The 24,094-nt window shown below is 48.2% G+C and overlaps 9 protein-coding genes and 1 non-coding gene across 12 annotated transcripts; 3 read left to right on the forward strand and 7 right to left on the reverse strand.

Annotated features, from left to right (window-relative positions):
- Positions 1–1,065: 1,065 nt before the first annotated feature.
- Positions 1,066–4,304, reverse strand: FVEG_02568 (hypothetical protein). Of its 2 annotated transcripts, none has more exons than XM_018889908.1 (4): positions 4,140–4,304; positions 3,033–4,087; positions 1,369–2,987; positions 1,066–1,310 (listed from the first exon to the last, which is right to left on the reverse strand). In XM_018889908.1, the coding sequence occupies exons 2-4, from the start codon at positions 3,902–3,904 to the stop codon at positions 1,126–1,128; spliced, it is 2,676 nt and encodes an 891-aa protein (XP_018746148.1). In that variant the 5' UTR covers positions 3,905–4,087; positions 4,140–4,304; the 3' UTR covers positions 1,066–1,125. The 2 variants fall into 2 exon arrangements, with proteins under 2 accessions (XP_018746148.1, XP_018746149.1); XM_018889909.1 differs by having other exon boundaries at positions 1,080–1,310; positions 4,201–4,302.
- Positions 4,305–4,367: 63 nt separating this feature from the next.
- FVEG_02567 (hypothetical protein) lies at positions 4,368–6,034 on the reverse strand. Its single transcript, XM_018889907.1, has 2 exons — positions 5,644–6,034; positions 4,368–5,578 (listed from the first exon to the last, which is right to left on the reverse strand). Exons 1-2 carry the CDS (start codon positions 5,659–5,661, stop codon positions 4,514–4,516), a joined length of 1,083 nt encoding a protein of 360 aa, XP_018746147.1. The 5' UTR covers positions 5,662–6,034; the 3' UTR covers positions 4,368–4,513.
- Positions 6,035–6,096: 62 nt separating this feature from the next.
- Positions 6,097–6,212, reverse strand: FVEG_15098. Its single transcript, XR_001989287.1, has one exon. It is a non-coding gene; the product is annotated as a 5S ribosomal RNA (ribosomal RNA).
- A 260-nt stretch (positions 6,213–6,472) lies between these two features.
- FVEG_02566 (hypothetical protein) lies at positions 6,473–7,852 on the reverse strand (the record flags this gene model as incomplete). Of its 2 annotated transcripts, XM_018889906.1 has the most annotated exons (2): positions 6,563–6,803; positions 6,876–7,852. In XM_018889906.1, 2 exons carry the CDS (start codon positions 7,850–7,852, stop codon positions 6,566–6,568), a joined length of 1,215 nt encoding a protein of 404 aa, XP_018746146.1. In that variant the 3' UTR covers positions 6,563–6,565. The 2 variants fall into 2 exon arrangements, with proteins under 2 accessions (XP_018746145.1, XP_018746146.1); XM_018889905.1 differs by having other exon boundaries at positions 6,473–7,852.
- A 732-nt stretch (positions 7,853–8,584) lies between these two features.
- Positions 8,585–10,155, forward strand: FVEG_15097 (hypothetical protein; the record flags this gene model as incomplete). Its single annotated transcript, XM_018904188.1, has 2 exons — positions 8,585–8,711; positions 9,895–10,155. The coding sequence occupies 2 exons, from the start codon at positions 8,585–8,587 to the stop codon at positions 10,134–10,136; spliced, it is 369 nt and encodes a 122-aa protein (XP_018746144.1). The 3' UTR covers positions 10,137–10,155.
- A 1,215-nt stretch (positions 10,156–11,370) lies between these two features.
- FVEG_15096 (hypothetical protein) lies at positions 11,371–11,664 on the forward strand (the record flags this gene model as incomplete). The annotated part of the gene is made up of 1 exon (XM_018904187.1): positions 11,371–11,664. The coding sequence occupies one exon, from the start codon at positions 11,371–11,373 to the stop codon at positions 11,662–11,664; it is 294 nt and encodes a 97-aa protein (XP_018746143.1).
- A 927-nt stretch (positions 11,665–12,591) lies between these two features.
- Positions 12,592–14,261, reverse strand: FVEG_02565 (hypothetical protein; the record flags this gene model as incomplete). The annotated part of the gene is made up of 3 exons (XM_018889904.1): positions 12,592–12,857; positions 12,910–13,612; positions 13,713–14,261. The coding sequence occupies 3 exons, from the start codon at positions 14,259–14,261 to the stop codon at positions 12,592–12,594; spliced, it is 1,518 nt and encodes a 505-aa protein (XP_018746142.1).
- A 926-nt stretch (positions 14,262–15,187) lies between these two features.
- Positions 15,188–17,504, reverse strand: FVEG_02564 (hypothetical protein; the record flags this gene model as incomplete). Its single annotated transcript, XM_018889903.1, has 2 exons — positions 15,188–16,016; positions 16,074–17,504. The coding sequence occupies 2 exons, from the start codon at positions 17,502–17,504 to the stop codon at positions 15,396–15,398; spliced, it is 2,052 nt and encodes a 683-aa protein (XP_018746141.1). The 3' UTR covers positions 15,188–15,395.
- A 2,485-nt stretch (positions 17,505–19,989) lies between these two features.
- On the reverse strand, positions 19,990–23,157 carry FVEG_02563 (hypothetical protein; the record flags this gene model as incomplete). Its single annotated transcript, XM_018889902.1, has 1 exon — positions 19,990–23,157. One exon carries the CDS (start codon positions 23,155–23,157, stop codon positions 19,990–19,992), a length of 3,168 nt encoding a protein of 1,055 aa, XP_018746140.1.
- Positions 21,052–23,933, forward strand: FVEG_15095 (hypothetical protein). Its single transcript, XM_018904186.1, has 2 exons — positions 21,052–21,157; positions 21,220–23,933. Exon 2 carries the CDS (start codon positions 23,222–23,224, stop codon positions 23,579–23,581), a length of 360 nt encoding a protein of 119 aa, XP_018746139.1. The 5' UTR covers positions 21,052–21,157; positions 21,220–23,221; the 3' UTR covers positions 23,582–23,933.
- Positions 23,934–24,094: the final 161 nt, after the last annotated feature.

A 24,094-nucleotide genomic window follows, 5' to 3' on the forward strand; every position in this document is an offset into this window, starting at 1 on the left:
TTTTTTAAGCCTATAATTACTATTCTAGCTATTATAAGACTTATTATAAAGCTAATCTTATTAAATTTCTAGATATTATTTAATTAAATATTATACTTTATAATTATATTTTATATAAACTTAAACTAGCTATAAATAATAATTAGATTCTTATATTTAGCTTTTTAATAATTATATCTTTAAAATAAATATATTTTTAGCTTTAATTATGACTTTATAAAGTTATAAGCCTAATATTTATTAATAGATAATATATTCTAATTAGTTAATAGAAAATTAGCTTTTTCCTATAAAATATAATTATAAAAGAAATCTTTATAAATCTAAATTAAAAATAAATTAAATTATTATTTATTCCTTTAAATTAAATAGTTCCTATAAATTTAAAATAAAATTATATTATAATTAAATACTATAGTATTAATAATATAATTTATATTTAAAGATTTTATAGTTCTTTATAATATATTAAATATTAAGTTTTAGATTGTTTTAAAGGGCATAAAGTATAAAAAGAGTTATAGCTTTATTTAAAAGTTATAGCATTCTTAGCTATTAAGAATTATTAAATTAAATAAAAAGTTAAATATATAAGGGAAAAGTATAATACTTACTTATCTATAATGTTTACTTATTAACTATATTAGTTTTATAATTTTTAATTATATTATAAGGCTTTTAAATATATAAAATATATTTATTATATTAACTTTTATAAGTAGATTAAAGGCTTTAAAAGACTTAATTAATTCCTTAAAATAAGCTTAAAATCTATTAATAAAATAATAGGCTTTTATTATTATTATTAAATTAAGTAATAATAATAATTAATATTAAATATAATTTATAAAGTTAAAATATATAATTAAATTAAATAGATTAATAATATAAATAATAAAAGTACTATAAAGAATATAAATTTAAAGTAAATATAGCTAATTAATACTTAAGCTTAATTAAATATATTTATTTTATAAAATAATAATTAATACTAAAGTAATAAATAGTAGTATTAATAGTAATTTAATAAAGACTTAATATTTATAATACTTTTTTTAAATTTATTATTTGAAGTTAAAATTACTTAATTATTATAAAGTTAAGTCTTTAAATATAAGAAAAAGATTATAATTTTAATGCCTTCCAGTGCCTTACAACCTCCTCCCTCTCGCCCTCTGTCGCTTTCTGCCAATCATCGTGGCCCTGTCTCAGCCTGATCAGCAACAGCTCTGCCTTCAAGCGCGTCGTTGTATGCTTCATCATTTCCTTCTCAAGACCCTTCAGCGCATATCCTGGAAGACCAAAGCATGCTGTGACATGATTAGCGACTTGTATCTCTGTGACTCAGGGGAATGACATTGAACTTACCTGCACCCAAGTTGCCACAAACGTCAAACCCACCTCTTAGCAAGCCTCTTCCAAGACCCTTTATTCCTCTCGCTTTAGTATCTTCATACGGCTTTGTCACAATTCCACTGAACGCATCATAAAAGCCCAAGACGAACTCCTTGCCCGCAACCTTGAGACCACTTCCCAGCCCTGTTATTTCATCTCGGCGACGAACTTCAACATTCCAGAAATTAGACGGGGCGTTGTGGAATCCGTTGGCGATGTTGTAGAAGAAAGCCACAGGGGCTCGCGCGCTGGCTGCAGCAAGGTCGCCTATGTATTTACCCGTCACACGTGTGACATAGAAGACGCGGCCATTTCTGCCGCCTTCATGGGCCCTCCACGCCTTTTTATGCTTCTGATGAAGGCCGATAACAGGTCGACGCAGTTTTGGAGTAAGAAAGACTGGCTCGGCGCCATTGAGTGTCTTGGTTGCCATTTTCCGTGCCAGTATTTCCATGTCTTTCTGGTTTGCACCACGTGGACCTTTCCGAAGCCGGGCTTCTCCCGTCTTGGCTTCTTCGGGATCTGTCAAGACCTCTTCTTGCGTGTCGTCGATGCTGGAACGCCTTGTCTTTCCACGGCCTGGGGAGTTTCTTAGACGTTCGGCATAATCAGATGTGGCAGTTCCTATGGCTGAGGCGAAGCCTGACACTGCAGCTACTGCACCGACAAGAGGGTACTCGGCTCCTTCATCTACGTACCAGTGCCTATGCCGGAGTAGCTTCAGGTTCTGGGACTGAAGAAGCCCAGCATCTATGAGACAACCAACGGCGAAGCCACTGAGATGCGCTCCTGACTTGCGATCAAGCCAGCTCGCCAGTCGATCGGGACAAATATCGCAACGAAGGCTGTCAATGTCGAGACGGTCCTGGATATCCTGCGCAGTACCACCAGCTCCATCTTCTTCACCAATCTGAATAGCCATATCCTTGGCGACTTCTTGTACTTCTGGCTTGAGAGCAAACTTGATACTGTCTGCCAGTATTTCCGCAGTCAACTCCTTGTAGGGTACTGATACGGGCCCTGCGCCAGCGCGAGCCATCATCTGACCCCAGAAAGGCTGGTCTCCAAAGAAGGGTACAATAACAGTTGGACGACCGGCCGCTATACCGGCAGCGGTGGTACCGGCGCCACCGTGGTGAACAACAGCCGATACTCGTTGGAAGAGCCAATCGTGCGGACAATTTCCGATGAGATAGACGTTATCGGGGACTTGGCCAACTCCGACTCCGCCCCACCCTTTCGACACGATCGCCCGAACACCCGCGAGGTCGACTGCCTTCAAGACCATATTTGTGAGCGCTTGCGGATCCTTGACCACGATTGACCCGAATCCGATGTAGATTGGTGGAGGTCCTGCTTCGAGAAATTCCAGAAGGTCTTTGGGGGGCGTGTAAGAGCTCGCGAGTGGTAGGAAGGAAAAGCCGGTGATATTCAAGTGATCGTCCCAGTCAGAAGGCTTGGGAATCAATGTTTGTGACCAGAGATAACTGTATGGAATGCGAAGTCTGGAGAGAAGCTGGAATCCCCACATCGGACTGATGGGGTCGAGGTGAAGTGTTTGACGGCGGAACTTGTTGATGAGGTCGCCCAACCTAGAATTGTCAGTCAATGGCTCAAAGGCAGACACAGATACTCACCCTTGCCATGTTAGAAGCTCCATCATCATGAAAGAGAGGTAGTTGGCGACCTTGGCGTCGGCATCTCCGTAGCTCATAGCCGCCAGAGGATGGGGGAACGCTTTGGTAGGTGACCAGGGCATTGTGAAGACCATGTGCAATGGAATGTTGAGCTTTTGAGCGCAGTGAATATGGCCCATCGATGGAGGATTGGCGATGATGACATCCGCAAGGAATAGATCATCCACGTTTTTTACTGTGGCTGCTTTCACAGGGTCTCCCATTCCATCACCAGCCTCGATACAACTCCTCCAGGTACCAGAGATAATCTCCATCATTTCTTTTCGTCTTTTGCCAACATCGCCTTCCTTGAGACTGTCCTTGTTTGGTAACAATCCGGGGTTCTTTACCATGTACGCCATGAGAGCTTCGGGGTCTCCGCCAATGTTGAAGAACTCAACACCTTGGCCTTCGACAAACTCCTTGAAACTAGCATGTGTGCATATCCGTACTCGATGACCATAGGGAGGCTTCATCAATAATTGTGCGATCGGAATAAATGGTTGGACATCGCCTCGAGAGCCCACGATATGAATGGCAATATTTAGTCGGGGACCTTCAGCTGGCTTCTCTACACCTGGGAGGAAAGCGACGGTGCTTGTTCGACGCGGTTTTGACGGCTTGGGCGGTAGTAAATGCTCTGAATCTGCGCCGTCGGCTGCGAATGCCTCTTTTAGGTGTTCGCACCATTGGGCCAGGGCTTGGGGAGTGTCGTGGAATTGAACTTTGACGCGACCATCGTCGATGACATTGCCTGAAGGGCCATTGTCGGTGTCACTGTCATCAATCGCGACATGGCCGAGTCCATGGGACTTGATGCGACTGAGGTCCATCTTGTATGTAGGGTTCTTGTGGGTGGGCCGGTATGTAGTGGGAGGAGGATGCAAGTTGAAGAGGCCAATTGAAACACACACGCTCGTTATCGTTTAAGGCCAAAGACGTTGAGATTGACAATCCATTGCGCTTCAAGTCGCTTGTGGGGTCGAGGTAAGATTTAAATGTTTGGGCCTTTCCATCTGCTAAACGTTAGCACGATGCAATGTCAGACGGTAGAGGAGATTGACTGGCCAGGGATTGGTTTAGTCTGGTCTAGACCCAAACTCTGTCTGACCCTTCCTGCTTTGAATACCTAATGATCAACTGCCTGCCTCATTTAGTGCTCTAGTTGAACTGGGTCTTCCAGCGGTGCCGAGGTGCTGATAAGAATATCGCTGAAATTACTCAGATCTTTAGTGGAAGAACCTTGTAAGTATCACATGAATAGCTGAGTCCGGCGATCCGAAGAAATTCGTTTTTGTTCATTTTGTCTCTGCCTTACGTCATTCTACAGCTGTTTCCGTACCTCCCGGACTCAGTGCACCACCACCCACAGGGGCTAGTCCCGGCTTCTAGATGCCGAGTCGCATTTGATCGTCCCAGGCTATTTTTGTGCCCTGTCCCTGTTAATTCTCTGCATTAAAGTTCCCTCCAATCCTCTTCTGCACTTCAGCGACGTTACCATGGCCCCTGCCCTTATAGGCTTCGTAGGCCAGCCTATGAGCGTGTATCCCCTGCGAGAACAACGCTCGTTTGTCTTTCCATCCTGTCAAAGACCGCAGCTTTTCACTTCCTACCCATTGACTGAAGCTGAAGACGAAATGTAGTCCCGGCGGAAACGATGCCTCTGCCTCAGAAGCTGGGACGAATTGGACCCCTCTGTCAAACCCGTACTCTTTGGCCACAGCTCCTGCAACCTCTTTGAGTGTCTCATAGCGATAGCCAGATACATTGAAGAACTGGCCACCGACGGCTCGTCGATCATCAAGTCTCGCAAAAGAAATATAAGCCTCGCCGCAATCATCAACATGGGTTGCGTGCATGATGCTGTTAGGATCTCCAGGAATCCGAAGAACATCAGATCCTTTTTCTCGCTGATTAGCAGCATAGTCGAATATAGCACCGTAGTAGCTGTTTGAATATCCAAAGACACATGTTGGTCTGATGACCACCGCGTCGAAGAGCTCCGTGAAGTCGAAGACCCTGGCAGAGTTCGTCGTACGTTCTTTCAGTATCTCTGGTGCATTCAACGGAGACTCTTCAGTATGAGGCGCCAGACCAGGTGTGCCGTGAAGACCAGTCATTCCATAGTCTTTGCAGCCAGACGACCAGAGAACTAGAGGTCGAACTCCGTTTTCGTTGCTCTTCTGAGCCAATCTCTTCACACAATCCATGACCTCTTCAAAGTGTGCAGCATAGCCTGGGATCTTTTCCGTGCAGCTGACGATGGCATCGAAAGTGTTGACCTCTTCGAAAAGTGTTTCCAGGAAACTCAGATCAGTAAAAGATCCCACTACCGGAATAATTTCAGAAAGTGCAAGTTCCTCTCGAGCTTGTGGGTTTCTGATGAGACCATAGGTATTCCAACCTGCTCTGACAAAGGCTCGACAAACTGCTGAGCCGATATAACCATTGGCTCCAGTAACCAGTACGTTGCGTTGTCTGTTTTCAGTCATGATGGTGATGATTGTCTGAAATAAGAGATGAAGAGTTGATATTCATTCGCCATCCTGTCAAGCAATTTGAGAATAAATACCTTTTCAACGATGTCCATGTCCGTTAACAATGTTGGGGATTATGTCAGTTGAAGGACGCATAACGTTACGATAACGTTAATATAACGTTAAACGTCTAGGTTCCAGGATATGGTATCTTCAGGTGGGTTTGGAGAGTTTGTTGCCTTAACAAGAGAGCATTGTGTACTGCTTTCGAGACAGCTTTGCTCATGCCAATCGAGCATTTTTGCGACCTCGTTTGATGAGAATATATATATCTACCTCACTGTTCACGAAAACGGTTCGAACGATATGGGCATAAGGCATAACTTATAAGTCTATAGAATAATGTTAGCAACAGTAGACACTGACTCACTATTCGCGAGAGCTCCAAATCGAGCAAACAACAAAAGTAAAAGATAGGATAACAATCCCTACCGCTAATACAATTCTAGATATACAGAAGTAGATGGCAAAAGGGCGAGACGTGCAAAAACATACCACAGCGGGGATTCGCTGGTCGTCACCGACCCAACTACTAATCCGCCGGTTAGTGGCTTGACTATGGGAGAGCGGACGGGATCCCGTATTTTCCACTACCTTTGGTCGTATGTGCCTATTGATTTAGCAATCTGGTATATAACCACGGTTGTGTGAGCCTCGAAGCTTGCCAGGATGCTGGGCAGACTCACACTCCTAAGCCACGATGGCATCAAAGTTACCGATGCGATCTTCAAATACCACTGCTCTCGATTTGTCTCTAGCTTAGTATCTGCCGACCTGTCACGGCAAGTGTTGCGCCGTCCCAGTGTTGTTGGGCGATACGTTGCGCAGTGGAGGCGGTTTTCCAGCCGGCCCAAGATGAGAGATAGAGTGTTGAATGGGCGGCGCTTTCGACGATGACGTCGGCTAGATTGATTGGGGAAAGAAATCGTGTCTATATTTTGCATATTCTATACCCCTCTATTGCTGGACCGAAGCGAACGCCCTGCTTATCGCCAGTCCGGTCGCAGGATACGCCATGATCTTGTCATGTACACCGTACTTCAGAATCTCGAGTCTAATGTTTCCCTTGCTGGTAGGCCACACGGTGATTGAGCCTCCTGCTCCGCGGCCTTTCTCGGCAGTGCTAATCCTGTTGAGGAGCTCCTCATCATTCTCGGCCGAGTCCTTGACTCCCTCTGCAGCACGGACGGCTTCCCTGTAAAGCTTAATGGAATGCTCCATAGGGATATCTGTGTCATCCTCGGCATGCAGAAGGGTGACATCGTACCTCTCAGCAGCCTTGACGAACTCCCCCAGTCTGTACATGTTATCCCAGGTACTGGAGAGTTGTCGGGCGAAGAAAGCAAACAGCGGCTTCACCTTTGCTACGGGCGAAAGCACAGGGATAAAGCCGCCAGTACGATAGGTAGCTGTCAGTTGGGGGATGTCGGCAAAGGTGGCTGTAACAACCAATCCAGCAAAATGAACGGAGGGCTTCTTCTGTGCGAGCTCGTTGACAAGAGCGATGGCTACTGCGGAGCCCAGGCTCTGGCCGAAGATGACAATGCGCTCAGGGGGGATGCCTGAAGTCTGAATAGCCCAGTTGGCAACAGTGACAGCATCCATGATGATACCATCCTCGCTGGGCGAGCCGGTTGATTCTCCATACCCGCGGTAGTCGAATGTCAGAACGTGGGTGTTGATGGGATCAGCTGAGTAGAGAGAACGGTAGCTATCGGGGCGCCAGCCGCTGGCCATGGTTCCACTAGTGCCATGAAAGTAAAGCACCAATCGAGCACTTGGGTTCTCTTTTAGCAAGCGGAAGTTCAATGTTTCTTCAAACTTGTCTACCAATCCACTGTCTGGTCCTTGGGCTAATAATTCTTCCTGGTGCGACTCGTATGTCGCTAAAGGAAGTACGTGCCATGTGTGCAGCTTGACTCCATCTGGCGTTGAGATGTAGAAGGGTGTAACTTGGTGATGAGCGAACCCAAATTGCTCTGGTGTGTTTAGATCCTTGAACCACGTCAAAGTAACTTTGTGTAGGTAAATTGCGTGAGCTTGTAGAGAGGGCGCAACGACCAACGCTCCCAACATACTGAAATATAACATGGCTGGAAGGCCAAATGTTAGACCAAGCGCCAGCATCGTCGGCCGCAGGATAGAGAACGAGACCATAGTGATAGGATATGGATGAGAAGGTTCATAGGTCAGGATTGAAGCGTTGGGATCCAGTAAAGTCAAAACATAGTAGATCTCGACCATGCCAGGGTGGAGTTGCAGGGTTCGCTAATCTGTGATGCAACGCTTCAATGTGAAAGGGACTGTGAGTTGTGTGTTTCTAAGAAGTGTCAGAACATCTTTGTTTCATCTGATGAGGCGATTGATTTGATTTCAATGAGTTCATTTTCTCTATACATTGCTAAGCTCCGGGTTTTCTTGATTGCCTCAACCATAGAGTCATAGTATGGATTAGGGACAGTAACCAAGCTTAGTTGAGCAGATCAGAACAGTATCGAAGTGAGTTTTAGATGTGGCCCGGTATCATTGATATCGCGTTGTGAACTTTTTTTAAGATGTGAAATTTGCAATGGGCCAGACCTCCAAGTGAATGTCCTGTGAAATGGGCACCGGTTATTGTGCCTTCGTCTACACGAAGGGCTTGGCAATTGTCCCAACTGCCCAAGAATGCGATTGTAAGGCTTATATGGCGGTTTTCACTTTTCACTGGAGTCACCAGAAAGGCCATTATAGACACCGAACGAGACTGGTTGGCCCTGTAGGAAGTGGCCGGCCTGCACGAAGTTGGTGGTTCTTATCACCAAGAACTCTCGCAAGTTGTAGCCTTATGGAGGCTACAACTCAACATAAATCGCATGCCTCATACTCTTTCGAGGTTGCTACTTTCTTCTGCAGTGCTGATGCAAGTGCTGATGCAAGTGCTGATGGCGTCTCCAACATCTTCAGGAGTCGTGACCAACGAGCCCAGATGCGGAGATGGCTGATTCCTTGACGCCAAATCTTCACGACGACCGTCGCTCAACTGCGGCTCAAGAAGTTAAGCAGGCCAACTTTCCCTTGGTAGAAAGGTTCAAGCTCATGGCTATGGACATAACCGGAACAGGTGTCCAACGTCTTTCCATTTCTTCATAACAGTAAATTCACACAAATACATCAAAACTACTAGGACCGATTCCTTGTTCGGAGGTACCCCTTTTTAGAGAAATTACCAACAGGCCTGTTTGAAACACCCTGTCCTGCGTCATCAATAACTTTGAGGCGTAGAAGATTGTACTTGGAAAGGCCGAGCTCCAAGCACCAAACATGGTCTTTAAATGTCTGGTCTCCCAACAGGCTATTCGACAAGCTCTAGAAGAAAGGGGGAACGGGTAAGATGAAGGTGGCCCATTCACCCACGACGACAAGGGAAACTTGATCATTAAATAAGTCTGAGAAAGTCAGCAAGGCCAGATTATCTTCCAGTCTTGGTAGAACTGTTCTTACGCTTCTATTCGAGGTATCACAAGCCTCAAGACGGCCATGAAGCTCTTCTCGGTTGAAACTAATCGGGACTTTACTGTATTTCAACATGGAGAAGTGAATTTGGCTCGGCATACAACAGCAAGGCTACCCTTCTTAAATTCGTGAGGAGGTGATCGGACGATCGTGAGACTTTTTGCCCTTGAAACATGGATTCGATGATTACGGCAATGAGACATCAACCAAAGATATTGCCGGCACCACGACCATGACGACCTGTTATTCTTACTTTAACAGTCTCCCAAATCAACAAGTAGAGAGATGCCGTGCCGTCAATTTGGCCCAACTTCTTGCGTATAATATGCCAAGGGACTAACTACTGGCCAAACATGAGACCAGCAGACGATTAATTGTCTTGGCGTCGAAGGTTTCGGCAAAACTATCGAGATACGCATGCAAAGTAAGGTCATAAGGACTCCCTTAACTATAGCCAGAGAGTTTCTGCCCACGGCGTTTTCCGCGTCAGGCAATTCTATGAAGCTTTCACGTGAAGCTTTCACAAATGTATCCTAGATCCAGTTCAGAAGTACGGCTATGACCCCTCCAAGAGCTCGGCAGGGAATTCGTATTTGACCTCGTCGACTTTATCGTCCTTCAATGACACAGATATTGGCTAAAACCAAGAACTCGACGTTGTTGATTGTGCTGGACCGAAGAGGGTGCAACGATCGAGACAAGGGACTGACGCTACCAGCGGTTCAACAGACACGCATGTCACTCGGGAGTATTGGGTATATGAAGCCAGCTTCGGGTTAACTACAAACCAGTTTTCGAGTATGATTGGCAGGGACAGGTATTGGCCAAGTCTTATCCTAACGGTGCTACGAAACTGAACAAGTGCATCGGATATCTACTTCGATACAGCGAGTTCTACGCTGATGAACCAGGAGGTCGGCGAGAGACATTACTCGACAGCATCTATAAGTGCAGCGATGCTACCGAGAAGCCCAACAAAGCCACGTTTGGCAAGGCCGACGGACAGACATACTTTAGGCTCATATTTGAGTAGGATCTCCAGCCGTACACCCTCGGCCGCAACCTTTACCAGATAGGGCAATCTACCTGAGCCATCAAGGCCATATTTCAGGAGAAGTATACCTACGATAGAGGAGGCCAACTTGCCCAGAATCTTGAAGCCATTTCCAACGTTACCAATGATCAAAACTATGAAGGGGAGTGTCTAAAGAACTCACAGATCGGAGGGGTAACCTTAAATACGATGCGTATGGTCTTTCATTAACATGTTCACCAAGGCGCACACAACCATTTCGCACAGAAGTAACTCGGAGACTGGAATGACAAGTTCTGTCACAGCTTTCGATATCTTATATGATAGACGTGAGAGGACAATCCGCAAAGACACTTCTGGAAACTGGGGGCTCCATCTTGATTATCAGCGATGACTATAACGTTCAGAGCAAGAAGGACGGCTCAAAGACCATCACGATGAAACTAGTTCTTGCTAGTATCTGGATCGGAAACTGTAGCAAGATAGTCTTGAGCAAGTCTAGGGCACACGCCTCTGGGAACGCCTGGGTCTCACCAGCTTCGTTCAACGATGTCATAGGGAACGTGACATATCGGTTTAAGGGCACCGACGGAATTTTGATTGATCCACCACTTAAGACGACTTCGGAATATCCAAGATTAAGAGAGTGCAGTCAAGCGATACGAGCTTTCACAAGACTTCAACGTACGAAAGTGAAAGTCCTGATGGAGGCGCCGAGCTTTATGACTTCGGATCCAGATCCTCAACTGGCCAGTGTACCACGCCTGATGACATTCTGGGGCTCAAGGGCATCGCCAGGACTGATGGACTCAATTGACTGGCGTCCGGGAACAATGACTCGATGATTCATACTGATACTTCCTGGCATTGGTCGTTATCAGCTGCACGCTACCTCCGTCTTTGGAGCCATTGCCCCCACGGTTGCCACACGCCGATCTGCAGCTACTGGAACTCGACCAATGAAAAAAGCATTGATATAACATACTCTCTTCATCATTGCAATGAATGAGGTGGAAATTTTTGGGAGGCTAAGCAGCCACGCCTCAGGGAGCAAGAAAACACCGGATCTTGAAATAGGGAGTCAAATGAACTCAGCAAAGAGTCCCGTAAGCTTAGGCTAGATTTAATGAAACATTTTTGTCAGTTACGGCTAAGGTCCTGAGTTTTCTTTCCTCCCCTAGCCGCGGTGCTCGCCAATGTGGCCATCAGGGAAGCCATAGGTGCTTTGAGAGCAATGACTTCGCCGGCCAATATGGTGAGCGCATCTAGACACCTCGGACAGTCAGTTGGAGGGATGATGGCTACTGCAATAGACAATGCCATTGGTGCGGTACCGACTGTCAGTAGTAAGACCCTAATCAGCGCGATATCGTTGCTGTGGACGACCGTGGCATACAATGCGACTGAGAGCAAGTTTCACAGCACCCACTTCAGTCTGTATGAAGAAGCAGGCACGGCATTTGGCTCTGGCGTCGCGAGGGACGCTCTCGGAGGTCTTGTCTCAGGCGGCTCGCATCTGATCAAGTGAGGAGACTCGGGCGTGGCAAAGACTTCGGCACAAAGGTTGAACCTACAGGAGTTCGCGCGGCCTTCGCTGTTCTCAAGAGCGAAGACCTGCCTCACAGAGCTAGGAAATGGGTGTCCAAGGAGAGGGTGGACATGGCCATCCCGTATCAGGGGCAGGAGAGCAGAGTTTCAAGGGCTTATCGAGCCTAATTGGGCGCAGTGGTATTGTCGGAACTCTGTGCACCGACTCGGTCAAATATCAGTCATTTGTTAATCATGGGCAAGACAGTAGATTGGACTACAGCAACAGTACAAGTAGATACACGGTCGTTATATTGACTCGAAGGACGGGTGTCACTTGCTTCAGCGCAGACACGAGCGAGTAGAGATTTGGAATAGGATCAGGTATCTAGTCAGCAAATCAGTAACTTGCTCCCGCAAAACTCAACGAATCACTTAGTCTAGCTTCCACCTCCATGTCCAGCATTGCCGGTCTTGTTGTGATCTCACGCAGGGTAGTTTACTCAAGACTCCATAACGACACATCATCTTATTCATAGGTGTATTGTGCTATCACAAACCACAACATCATACAATGACAGCATTCTTCCTACCCCAAATCAGCTGGAACTCAGCGGCTCGCACACCATGTCCTCCGCTTGAACGTCATGCCCGCCCAAGATGCATCAAGTAAAAGTCAAAGGCCATCCTCCCACCGCAATTCTGTTCAAAAGTCCACTGGAACTGCAACTTAATCCTCCAACGCCTGAAATGAGTTTATCCTCTCCAGTTGTGCCCTCAATACTTTGGCACGGGTGTCTTGTAGAGCTGATGGATGGTGTTCCATCAGCTGTGTTCCGTGGCATGCAGCCACCTATTCCGTGGCTGCTTCATTTTCTGTGTTACTCTTTCGGCGCAGATGCGGCAGCGGCATCGCGGCAACGCTGTTCTAGACGTTGGTACGATCACCTAGCGGCGCAGGCGTTTCCTTCAGCGTTTGAGTTGAAGTTGGTAGGTCAAGGACTTGTGACTCGGCCTCTGTGGCAGCAAGATCCGGAGTTGCTGGTTCTTCGCCCTTCTCGTCGTCGTTGCCTTCGTCATTGTCCTCTCCGTTGCTTTCACCGTTGCTCTCGCCAGTGCCTTCGCCAGCACCCTCACCCCCCATCATGGCAGCCAATCGAGCTGCACGACCTTCCTTCTTGCGAGGTACGGGAGCTATAAAGTCAGCACATCAGTCAAAGAAGTTAAACAATCTCGTGTCACTTACCTCGTCCATTCTCCTGGACATAAAATCGTCTCAGCAGGGCCACAGCCTCATCACGACCCCATCCACCTTCAATCTCGTAGCCAGATTCGAGATTTCCACCGTCTCCTCCACCAGGAGGGTACGAGACGCCCAGTGTGCCGCTTCCGTCAGGAAGCTGCGCAGGCTTTGGTGTTGGATGCGCGCTGGCAGTCTGACCATCAGCGCTGACAGGAAGTGAGTTGGCATGGATACTGAAAACACCACCTGTTCCGCCGAATTTGTCGTTGACTGCGCCGAAATAGACCTTCTTGATGCCGAGTTGTCGCAAGAGAGAAGCACACATGACGCACGGCTCTACTGTGACGTACAAAATGCTCTCCCGAATGATGGATCTATCAACTCGCGCATCAGGGTGACACTTCTGACCATAAGGGTAGAGGTGGCCCTTGGATCCATCCTCATTGCCCTCATCGGCTGGTCCTGATTCGACAGAAGATGCATCAGAAGCCTCAGGTGACTGGTTCTCGGGCTTGGGCTTCAGGTAGGTTGTCCTTGGCCCATTCTTGGGAGGGTAAGAGAGTAAAGCGCCGAGGGCCATGAACTCAGCATGGCGAGTACCATTTCGAGTGACGTTGGTTGCATTCATGCCTCGAGCAATGACCTTTCCATCGTGGACAAGAACACATCCCACGGGTGTTTCGTTTGTTCTGAGAGCAAGTCGCGCCTGAGTTGAGAGTTAGCCAGAGGTTAAGGGTCGCAGGGGATACAGTCTCGGTAGAGGGCGGGAGACGGTTTGCCATTTCCAAGTGTAATGGTTGACTTACCATATCAAGAGCTTCTTCAGTGAACTTCATGTGTATCGCTCGCTCAGCTATGACAGCTGGGTCTGTGTAGATGGGGACAGCAGGTACAGTCTCACCGGCGGGAGCTGCATCGTCAGCAGCAACAGCAGGGGCAACGGAAACGACGGGCTTGGGGGGTGTTGCGACGGCCTTCTCCTCTCCGATCTTCAGACGGGAGAGCGAATCTGATAACTGGGCCGTACTCGGCGGTTGGTTCTCCTTGTCTACGATCCCCAGGGGGCCGTACTTCTGTGGCGACGCCATATCGGAGGCAGTTGCATATGTTTCGGTGTCGGTGAGAGCGTCTTGTTGATGGCGATTATGATATTTTGTAGATGAAGAATCTGAGTTTGTTTTGTTGCTTTTCTCCCTCTGAATATTACTGTCGTTGCTGGAGTTGCCCCTGCCCGTTTGATCAGTGTCACTGGCACTGTCAGTGTCGCCTGGAAGAACCCGCCCAAAAAGACGACGAAAGGCCTTTGCACCTGCCGCTTTGGCCGGCGAAAGACCAAGTGACTTGAAAACTCCCATGTTTGGCTTTGTCTCCTTTTTTGAGCCTCCTCTGAATACCTTCACTCCCTCCCTCGCTCACTCACTCACTCGCTTACAATCCTCCAGGCTTCACTTCAATCCTCCTCTTTACTTCTCAGTGACGAGCCCCTTCACCTTCGTACCCTCGTTATCGACAATCCCTTCAATCGTATCCAATAGTTTCCTTCTCTTTCTGATTTTGACCTTTTTCTTCCTCGACCCTGGTCCTTTGTTCCTCCTTCTGGAACAATAGGCTGACACCAAATGTCGTCTCAAACCCAAGTAACACAGGCCTTTGTGTATTAACAATTCGGGCAATGGATAACAATAATCCGATAAGCTTAATCAGAGCTCACACGAGACTTGCTTAACAAGAAAGCTCAAATAATAGACCAGATGTTGGCTGTCGCTCTAAGCTCATCGCCAAATGCAATCACTAGATTACAGGCAATCGATCGTACAGTACAAGTACAGATGCCACGGAACAAAAAGGGATCAAGGTACCGTCGTGCTGTGTGTGTCTTCCTATGATCCCAGAAACATATTAATGGGAGACAAAAAGAGTGAATTTTCTCTTTTGGCCTTGAATAGATGGCTTATCAAAGTTTCCCTCCAACCTGAACAAGGTAAGAGAAAGAGTTCAAGATACTCTTGTCCTTCATCAATTTGAGAGAATATTTCAAACTTCCATTCTTACGCTAATCCCCGTTTGATCCACCGTCTAATACACATGACCCGCCTTCATAATCGCTCATCAAATCACAGCCACCCAGAGTTTACGGAACACAGATTCAGAATACGGTGGCACTGTCTCCATCACAGACAACCAACACCAACTTTGCAGTTGGTGGTACTCACATCACCTGGCAGGGCAGCATAGGTCACATCACAGAGGAACAGATTTTAAATATTATACGGCCTTGGAGGCCAGTTCAATTGATTTTGGGCTCGATGCTCGCTCTATAGCAACAGCCATTCCCTGTCAAGACCGGCGCAACTGCGCAGCCATTCACTCCTAATGCTAAATGCAATAATAAAACAAATAAAAAAGGGTGCAAGCTCTATCATGGCTCTAGCCAAAAGCCTGTATACCAACTCCATTCATTCCACCTGGTGCGCAACAAGGATTCATCGCTACACAGCGATGAGACTTCTGTTCATCGAGACCATTCGACCGACTGACGTCTTGCCGCTTCGTATCGAGCTCTGCATTCCGCAGACCTTCTCTCGAATGCTGGGCATGATACCATTGACCTTTCGCAGACTGAGTACAGTGGTTTGTGTCTGTTCCTCCCGATATTTGTCTTGGATGGCAAACTGCTGAGAGACAAAAGACCAAACGGTCGAGGCGATCAACATCGCAGCAACAGATGCAAATGCTTCCATGCTTGACTGGTCAGGTTGAGTTTCAGAGCCAGTCGTCTGGTGAACTGGCACAACGAGCGCGGGAGAAGGTTGGGATATATCTTCCGCCACATTGTGAATCTCTGCATCTTGAGAAGCTGGTTGCTGTAGGTCGCCTTGTGCATCGACACGTTGGAGAACCGCTTGGGCGGTCACAGTGTGATTCTCGGATGTTCGACAACCCGATGAATCTTCTGTGCCTTCCGTCACGATTGGTTGATAGCTTGATTGTGCTATCGTCTCCGTGGACTGCGTGCCCAGCGTCGTGGTGGTAGATGTCTCGAGTGGTCGAGACTCTAATTGTGCTGTTGTTACTCCGCGGGCCTCGATAATATCGCGACTAATTGTCACCTTCTCCGAAGTTAGTTGCCACGCCATCAGAAGCGAGATGATCAGTGAGACACGTACGTTACTATTCGTGGATAGCTGAGAGTCCACAGAAGACAGTGGTTCAGACACGGAGCCTTGCGCGGCGCGGTCTGACAGTGAGTTTGCGCTCGAGCTCAGAAGTTGCGAGCCGAGACTAGACTCGGGGGTAGCGGCGTAATACTCCAGGCCAGCTCCAGGGTCGCGATAGACGTCTTCGCGGCCGAGCTGGCCATGGGTAGTGAGTTGTTGAGGTGCGGATGATGAGGTCACAGAAAGCGATCCAAACAGATCGCCATTCAGGTCGCCGCCGCCAAGTTCGCCACCACTACTATAGAAGCCACTCGAGGACTCGTTTGGCGGTAGTGGGTTCGGTGCTGGTGACCTAGGCTGACTAAGAGACTGCTTGGCAATTTCAATCGGGACCATACGCTCATCTTCAGAGAAGACTGACGCAGGAGAGTACAGGTTGAAGTCCACATAGTCGTGATTGGCTTCGGTCTGGTTGTATGGCATATACGCCGCAAGATCCGTAAGTCCTGCTAGGTCCTCGTCGCGAGGACGACGGAGTAAGTCTTGGTCTGTCGTGGGAGTGACAGGCTTCGTAGAGTCCTCGGAAAGGAAGGAGGAGGATCCAGGAGAGAAGTAGCCCTCAGGGTCATTGAAGAAGTCGTAGTTGTCATCCTCAGCAGGGAACTGAACGAATTGCTCCCATGGCTCGACTCCTTGTTCTGCAGGAGCAGCCAAGCTGTCGAGCTCGGCTGAGAAGTCTTGCTCGGGGAATGTCAATTGCGTAAAGGCATCCTGAACAACAACGGGAGTGGCCTTGGGTTCTGGAGCCACTGTCTTCGTCTTCTTAGTCACCTTAGCAGGCTGAGCCGCAGTGCTGGAAACACCACGCTTCTTGTGGCTAGGATCGCAGCGAATCTTCTTCTTTTTGCAGCTGTCGCAAGCCTTGATGATTCGCATGAGATGAGCGTGATCTCGCTGCTCCTTTGTCTTGGATCCTCGGGAAGCAGAGTTGGTCACATCACGTCCATCCTTGGTCATGATCTTCATGCCAGGGAGGTTCGAGAAATCGGTGGCCTGGGGGCTGGAGGTCGACTTGGGAGATGAGCGGCGAGAAGAGCTTGAGGTGTTCACATTGCTCCAATCCCAGGTAGAGGTAGCGGGACTGGTGTTGAAAGAAGATCCATAACCAGAATCCTGAAGAGGGCTAGCAGTAGCAGGAGAGTCGGCAGCGGAGTAGATAGGGTAGAACTTGAAAGTCTGTCCAGTCAGGTGAGCATACTCAAAGTAGTCGAGAGCGATGCTGGCCCGCTTCTCCTGGTTGGAGGCGGGACCAGGCATGTAAGCATTGATCATCTCATCGAGCTCACGGGTGCCGATGGCAGGGAAGAACTGGAGTTGAGCACCGAGAGTAGGCTGGAAAACCGAGAATCCTTGAGGAAGAGTGTTGGTGTTGGACGCCATTGCAAGCACGAGATTTCCGTTCAAAGTTACTTGAAAGGGCGAAATTTTGAAAACGGTGACGGGGCCTTGGAACTGCTGTAATACTCTCCAAATCCAATATCCTGGAGAGCTTTGGTAGGTCACGTCAGTTGGCTAGACACATCTGTGTTAGTCGGTCGGCGCATTAGGTGTGACAGGTTCGGATAGTTGCTTACTCCGACCTGCTTACTCTCACGTGAAGCGTTTGGGTAAGGTACTTGTCAATGAGTCAAACGAGAGACTATGGTGTTTTGAGGTCGCTCGAAATGGGACGTGCAAGTGAGAAACAGGAAGACTGCGCCAAGAGAGATGCGTAGAGTCTTGTTTCGTTGACGCGTATCAGATTGAACTGAAGGGGGATAGAGAGATAGGCAAAGCCTTGAGGTACCGAACTTGTCGCCAGTTTCGGTGTTAGTCTAGCGTGTGTGTTGTGGTTTTGTTTAGTGTCAGTACTGAAGAGGACTATTGCGATGCAAGATACTCTCTTGATCGAATAATCGAATTAGTCGTGATAGTAACGAGGAAGAGGAAGTGAAGGAGGAAACGCCTGAGGCCACGGGGGAGGGCGTCGTCCAAGTATTTCACTGCCTGTTTGATGGAAGCCGCAGGTGCCCGGGCGGAAGCATGGCGCAGCACTTCAAGGGAAAGTCAGAGTGGAGGAGATTGAGTCTTTCGGCGTGCTCGAAAAGGCAAAGCGCGACAAGGCAGAGTGACACCTAGCCACCAATCAGATGCCTGAACTTTTGTAAGATCCGCCCCAAGAAATATACCTATTGGTCAACCTGGCCCACCATCTGCAACATCAAAGCTAAGACTTCGGCGAGAGAAAAGCATTCTTGGTTGGTCAATGCTTTCAAGCCCGCATACGAGGATGACTCAACTTCCGCGACCCCAGATTTGAAACTCGTTCGACCCCATGTGTTACTTACACTAGGTACGGTTAAGTCGGAGGCCCAGCCATCGTTGGTTGAGTGATATCTCGTCTCGATAGTCTCAAGGATCAATAGCTCAAGGATCATCGATCAACTGGGGAAACGCCGAATCATCATATCATTATTGTGTAAACTATTGACATCTCTTCAGTTATGACTCTTCGTTCTTCAAACCACGTAACTTTGTCTCGTCTCACACTCGTGGACATTCTCATATGAGAAGATAAAGCCAAAATGCAGAGGTAAAGGTAAAACTTAGAGCGATAACTCTAATCTTGTACTCTCGTCAAAACTTGAAGTGTAAAAACCTCGAGGCGGATCGTAGCCTGGTCTTGACATAACAAAACTCCTGATAGCATTGTTGGCTCCGTTTTGAACGCCAAGTGAGTTGGTCGATCAGAAACAACAATACGGGGCCCAGTAGCCTCTTATATATCCCAGTGGAACCAGCAACATTGTGCCCAACCGTACTTATCTGGGCATCAAGTAAGCAGACGCAGCACTTCCCAGGATCCACACCTTGTCCATCCTTTAGTTCACGACACCAGAACCAAAATATTGGCCGCGTGAACCATGCCGAGAAACAAATCAAGGGGTGCTGCGTGGGTAGACACCATCCTAAACTTCGACTCATTCTGATGGTATTCGTCAAAGGTCCAAATAGGAAATCTAACACGATAGACGCCGGCATAATGCCACATTAACGCCTGTAGCCCATTCCCTTCCCCAACATGCTGATAAATCACCAAAACCTTAATGACAAGGCGCCGAGATGACTCTATCGGCGACCCGTAGATGCTTTATCGAGATCCACTGCTCTGAGCTTCTTGCTCGCTCTGCTTCTGTACGCACAACGGAGGCACTGCAGGCCCAATCGCTCACAAGGATGTTCCAGTGATTCCACAACAGGGCACATCTGCAAAGACTGTATGGAACTAATCCGTCAGATGGCTTGGCTTGCTGTACCATCCAGTGTTCTTGTTGCTTGAGAGGTTCTGTACATGGCCGTACCGTTGACGAGCAGCTAGGATGAGCTAGCCAAGAGCAGATAGGGTCAGACAACAGAAGTAGTTATCGTGTGAATTGGTGGCCGACCAATATCCCTATTTACTCGAACAAAACAAGCACTGGCCTAGAGGGTCGAGCCATTCTGGCCATTTCCTTGCAACGATGCGCTTGTGCTCATCCTGTACCTCATGGAGCTCATACACCCGTATAACTGCTTGGCATACGCGGCCATGCTCTGTTTGTGCTGCAGCTAGAGCATCCATATGGTTCAGACCATTATTTTGCGAGTCGAGAGAATGTGAGTAAAGCTGGTAGTTGACAACTCAGACGCGGAGGTAAAGTCCGGATTACTGACGAAGGGGTCCATGTGAAAGACAGAAATGCCAAAAGGTTTCACAGGTAGTGTGGGGAGAAATATCGTGCCAGACAAAGTCAGTAATCCCCGGCAACGTAGTTCTCGGAAAGATCCTTCCTACGAAGAATTTCTATGCAGGCACAAGTAGACAAAAATGAAGTGCCGCGCCGTATCATCGTCGAGGCATTCTTCTCGTAGGTCTCGTCATACCTAGCAGATCCTCAGCATGCCTGCTCCAAGCACCACCATTTGCTCTGCAGAACACCGGCAACTCTGCTTGAGGCACATTGTTCAAAGGGGTAGCCATCTTCTTTGGCGGCTGCACCGGAGCAATGCGAGACGAAGTAGCAGACTCAAACTGAACCAGTGTTTGGGGCGGCAACCCGGCCGCATCTTGTTTTCTTGCGGCTTTCCTACCTCTTGTCGCAGGGTTCACAATGCGCGGTCGTTGCTTTTTTTGTTGTTCTTTTCCATTGGCTGGTGGCTGTGCTGCTTCGAGCCTTTGTCCACTCGTTGAGGGGGCTTTTGCTTCAGTGTTTTTATCCTTCGTCGATGGTTGTGCTGTTCCTAGTTCTTCTTCACGTGTCGTAGGCTGTACTTCTTTGGCTTCCTTTTCTTTGGCTGAGGATTCTTGTACCTTGGGGCCCCTCGAACCTGATTCGGATGCGCTGGTTTCCTGCTCGTGCACCCTCGTTGCTGGTTGACCTATTGCGGGCTGTTTTGCGTTCGTCGGGGTGGGTACTATTTCGGTCTCCCTCTCTTTTTCTTGCAACGCAGGTTCTTCTGCTTCAGGTGCTCTACTATTCGGGGAGCGCGGTACTATGTCTGGTTCCTTCGTATTCGCTGAAGATCGTGATGGTCCGGGTATCTTTGCTTTTGTTGGAGGTTGCTCCTTTTCAGGCTCTTTCTCATTCATTTGTAGTTGTTCCACTTCAAGTCTGTCATCCACAGACTTATGGTTTTCTGGTGCCTCTGTTGTGTCGCGAGCTTCCACTGGAGGCTTTTCAGCTACTTTCAGGTCGTTGCTTGGCTTTTTGACCTCAGCCAGCTCAGCATGACCGACGTTGAACCCACCCATCGAAAAGTCTTCATCTGGCATAACAAAACCAATAATTTCTCTGCTCTTGACGCTTTTCCGTGACATCTTGGTAATACGTGGGCCAGAGCTGGGCTTAGGCTCGGGTTTTCGACCAGCTTTCGACGTGAGAGACAAGCCTTCTTCATCATCGGATATTGCTGGGGAGTCGCATGTTGAGGTTTCGACCTCGTTGTCGCTGAGCACGACAGGGGCTACCCTGTTTCGTGTGCGTCGGCCTGGATTTGTCCGTCGGCGAGGAGGTGTAGGGGATCTCCTATCTTCAGAAAGCTCACTAACTAAAATAGCATCTTCACTCGGTACAAGTTCGATCTCCGGCTCTTTCAGGACCTCATACTCATTGTCAGCATCCTTCTCACAGACCGCCTCTTCTGTATTCGGGCTATGAATCGCGATTGACTGGTCATCGGGCTCCTCCACGGAGTGATGAAGCTCACTCGGCTTAGCTGAGTCTTGTCGCTTTTTCGAAGCGGTCGTCTTTGTCGTAATCCTCTCAATTGCTGGGGGTTCTTCTGAAATCGAAGCGGCGCGGACGATGGTATGCGATGATTTTTGTATAGTGCTTCCAGCTCCTGATGAGGGGAGAACTGATCTTCCTGCTGAGCCTGGTCGACTTCCTTCGTTCCTTTGAGCCAACATGAGCAGCCCGCGCCGCTGCCTTGATCTGATCCTGAGCTCTGTCCGCGGTTCCTTCGCAGGAGGAGGTTTTTCTGTATCGGTTTCTGTTGCGGATGCTATATCGGTACTCAGTGTTCGCTTCATTCCATTATGTTCCGCTGTGCTCGCCTCTTTTCTTTTGGACGTTTTTGAGCTCTCGGGGCGGTTTCGGGAGGTCTTTTGATGCGGTACCTCCACATCCTCGTCTTCATCTTCATCGACAACGATGGGCTGTTGGGCGACCTTCCGGGCAGACTCCTTTGCAGGCCTTTGTATTGCTGGGACAGAATCACCCCTTGCCTTCTTCGGGCGTGGTGGGTGGTTATCCGCAGGTGGCGCCAGGGTTTGGTCCAAGGCTGGAGAATCTTCACTTTTCGCCAACCACATGAGAAATGCTTCGTCATCGGCTGCGGGTGATTCTTTATCGCCTATGTCAGATTCAATTGTTTTCGACGACAGTTTGGGCGCAGATGTTCGGGTTTTGGACGATCTGTCTGCATTGGTATCCTGATGTTCTCGGGCTTTGCGTGAGCTATTCGCCGCTGCATCACTACGATGTTTTGGTGCTACGGGCTCTTGAGTGAGAAGTGAAACAACCTCGTCTTCGGGAGGCGGTTGTCGAATCTTCACTGGCTTTGAGGCTTTCGTACGATTCCTTAACAGAGGTTCTCGAGTCCGAGGAACTTCGCTAGTCCGATTGTGCTCATTACCAGCCAGCAGCTCCTTTAACGATGCCCGTTGTGTAAGAACTCGGCGGGGTGCAGCCTGACGAGAAGCGCTGATCTCCACCTCTTCAGGGTTAGGAGATAGCGGTGGTGATTTCGAGCTTCTATCAGCACACCTTGATGTGCCATCTCGTGAGACAGGTGGTGCGACTTTTGGCCTTGCTGCAGCCCTGTCGTGCAATGGTTGACTTCGAACTGGCGGTATTGAAGACGAGAACGGAGTGAGAGTTAGAGTCGTTCCAAATAAAGCCCGGGCATGCCCCATCTTACTCGGAGGCGACTCCTCTCGTCTTCTCCTTTTGCTCGGCCGTGCGTCTTCTGATGGTGAATCTTGCTGCTGACCTGGGCTCTCGGCCATCTTGCGCTGCTCAAATGGCGAGTGGGGTGAAATGACGGCCCTCCCAATTCTTGAAGCTCCTCCAACAAGATCATTAAGCGGGCGATGTCTGAGTTGAAAATGGGGGGCATTTTGGTCGTTTCTTGGTGTTTGAGTTACTGCTGCAGTCGACCCTGGTGTTCGTGTCGTCCCAGCATTTGTTCGGCGCTTCTCAACTTCTCTTGCGCGCTTATCCAGTAGATCCGTCAGGTCCTGCTCTCGTTGTCCGGTACAGTCAGAAACTTGCACGATGGCTGCACCACGATCCAGTTCAAACTCATCACCAGGCTCAAGGTCCCCACCTTCTTGCCAATGAGCATCGCCTATAAAGTGGTTTCGATCATCATACACCATGACTCGCTTGTTGAACGTGTGATATTTGAGAATTCCATCCTGCCACCTTTTTTGCTTTCTCTTCAGATCGTGTGTGAAGAGGCAAATGAAATCCACCACGAGGGCAGTCGTGGGAATGGAACCAGAAGTCATGCTTGACGACAAGATTGGTTATGACTTCTCGAGCTCATAAAACAATGACTCCTTCAACATTTCGATGTCATCAAAATCGTTCAAATCTGCTGTTGCACATAAAGTCCACGAAAAGACAAGGGTTTCACTAACACGTGTACGAGGCGGAACGCGTAGAGTTAAATTGAATTGGCTCTTACGGCAGGCAAACGCGAACGCCAGGTCACGTGCTGACTCTACCAGCTCTGACTGCCTAGAGTGTCGCCTACCCTGTACCTTGACTGCTCTGTCCCAGGCAGCACCAAAGAAACAGAAACCGATGCATCATTTACATGTAAGTTTCAGCCCAATTACACCCGTGTATTGTTGGGACAGTAGGGCTTTTCGGCAGGACAATGTCTGTTTCTTTATCCCGTTTTTGCGACATGCTGCTTTTGCAGACTAGGTTATTAATGTCAGATGTAATTGGGGGATGGGGGAGTGTGTGGAGAAATATACACAATGGAGCCGGCATGGAAGGGAAATAGTTCAATGGGAACAGTGTCGTCAATGGTACTGCCTAATCATTGCCCAGCCCTACCGTCTGACATGCTTGCTACATCAGAAAGTACTATCAGCTCCTCTGTTACGGGTCACTTTGACATCACGGAGAACAGCATATACTTATCTGCGGAGATGGGTGGCCCGGTGGTCACCATTTAGTCCTTACAAATGAAATGTATTCTATGGGTATCATGCCTCAACACGTACGGTATCAAATTGTACCAGATGCAGCTAAATAACACGCTGAATGCCACCTAGGAGGAATATCAGGCCACTGATGGGCTCATCTCCAACCAACGCCCTTTGTCAAATGAAAATAACAAGTCCAGCCAGTTTCGATGCAAGAACCATGCTCAATCTGTATGCATATGCCACTCTATCTTAATATCCCAACACAGTAACTGGTAAGAAAAAG

This window comes from Fusarium verticillioides, chromosome 6 (genome assembly GCF_000149555.1).
Source record: "Fusarium verticillioides 7600 chromosome 6, whole genome shotgun sequence".
Classification (NCBI taxonomy): Eukaryota; Fungi; Ascomycota; class Sordariomycetes; order Hypocreales; family Nectriaceae; genus Fusarium; species Fusarium verticillioides.

Coding starts and splice junctions, on each gene's coding strand:
- FVEG_02568 (XM_018889908.1), bottom strand. CDS start 3,904: ATGGACCTCAGTCGCATCAAGTCCCATGGACTCGGCCATGTCGCGATT. Junction 2,988..3,032: donor GAGCTTCTAACATGGCAAGG/GTGAGTATCTGT, acceptor TGACAATTCTAG/GTTGGGCGACCTCATCAACA. Junction 1,311..1,368: donor TTGTGGCAACTTGGGTGCAG/GTAAGTTCAATG, acceptor ATCATGTCACAG/CATGCTTTGGTCTTCCAGGA.
- FVEG_15095 (XM_018904186.1), top strand. CDS start 23,222: ATGTCATCAAAATCGTTCAAATCTGCTGTTGCACATAAAGTCCACGAA.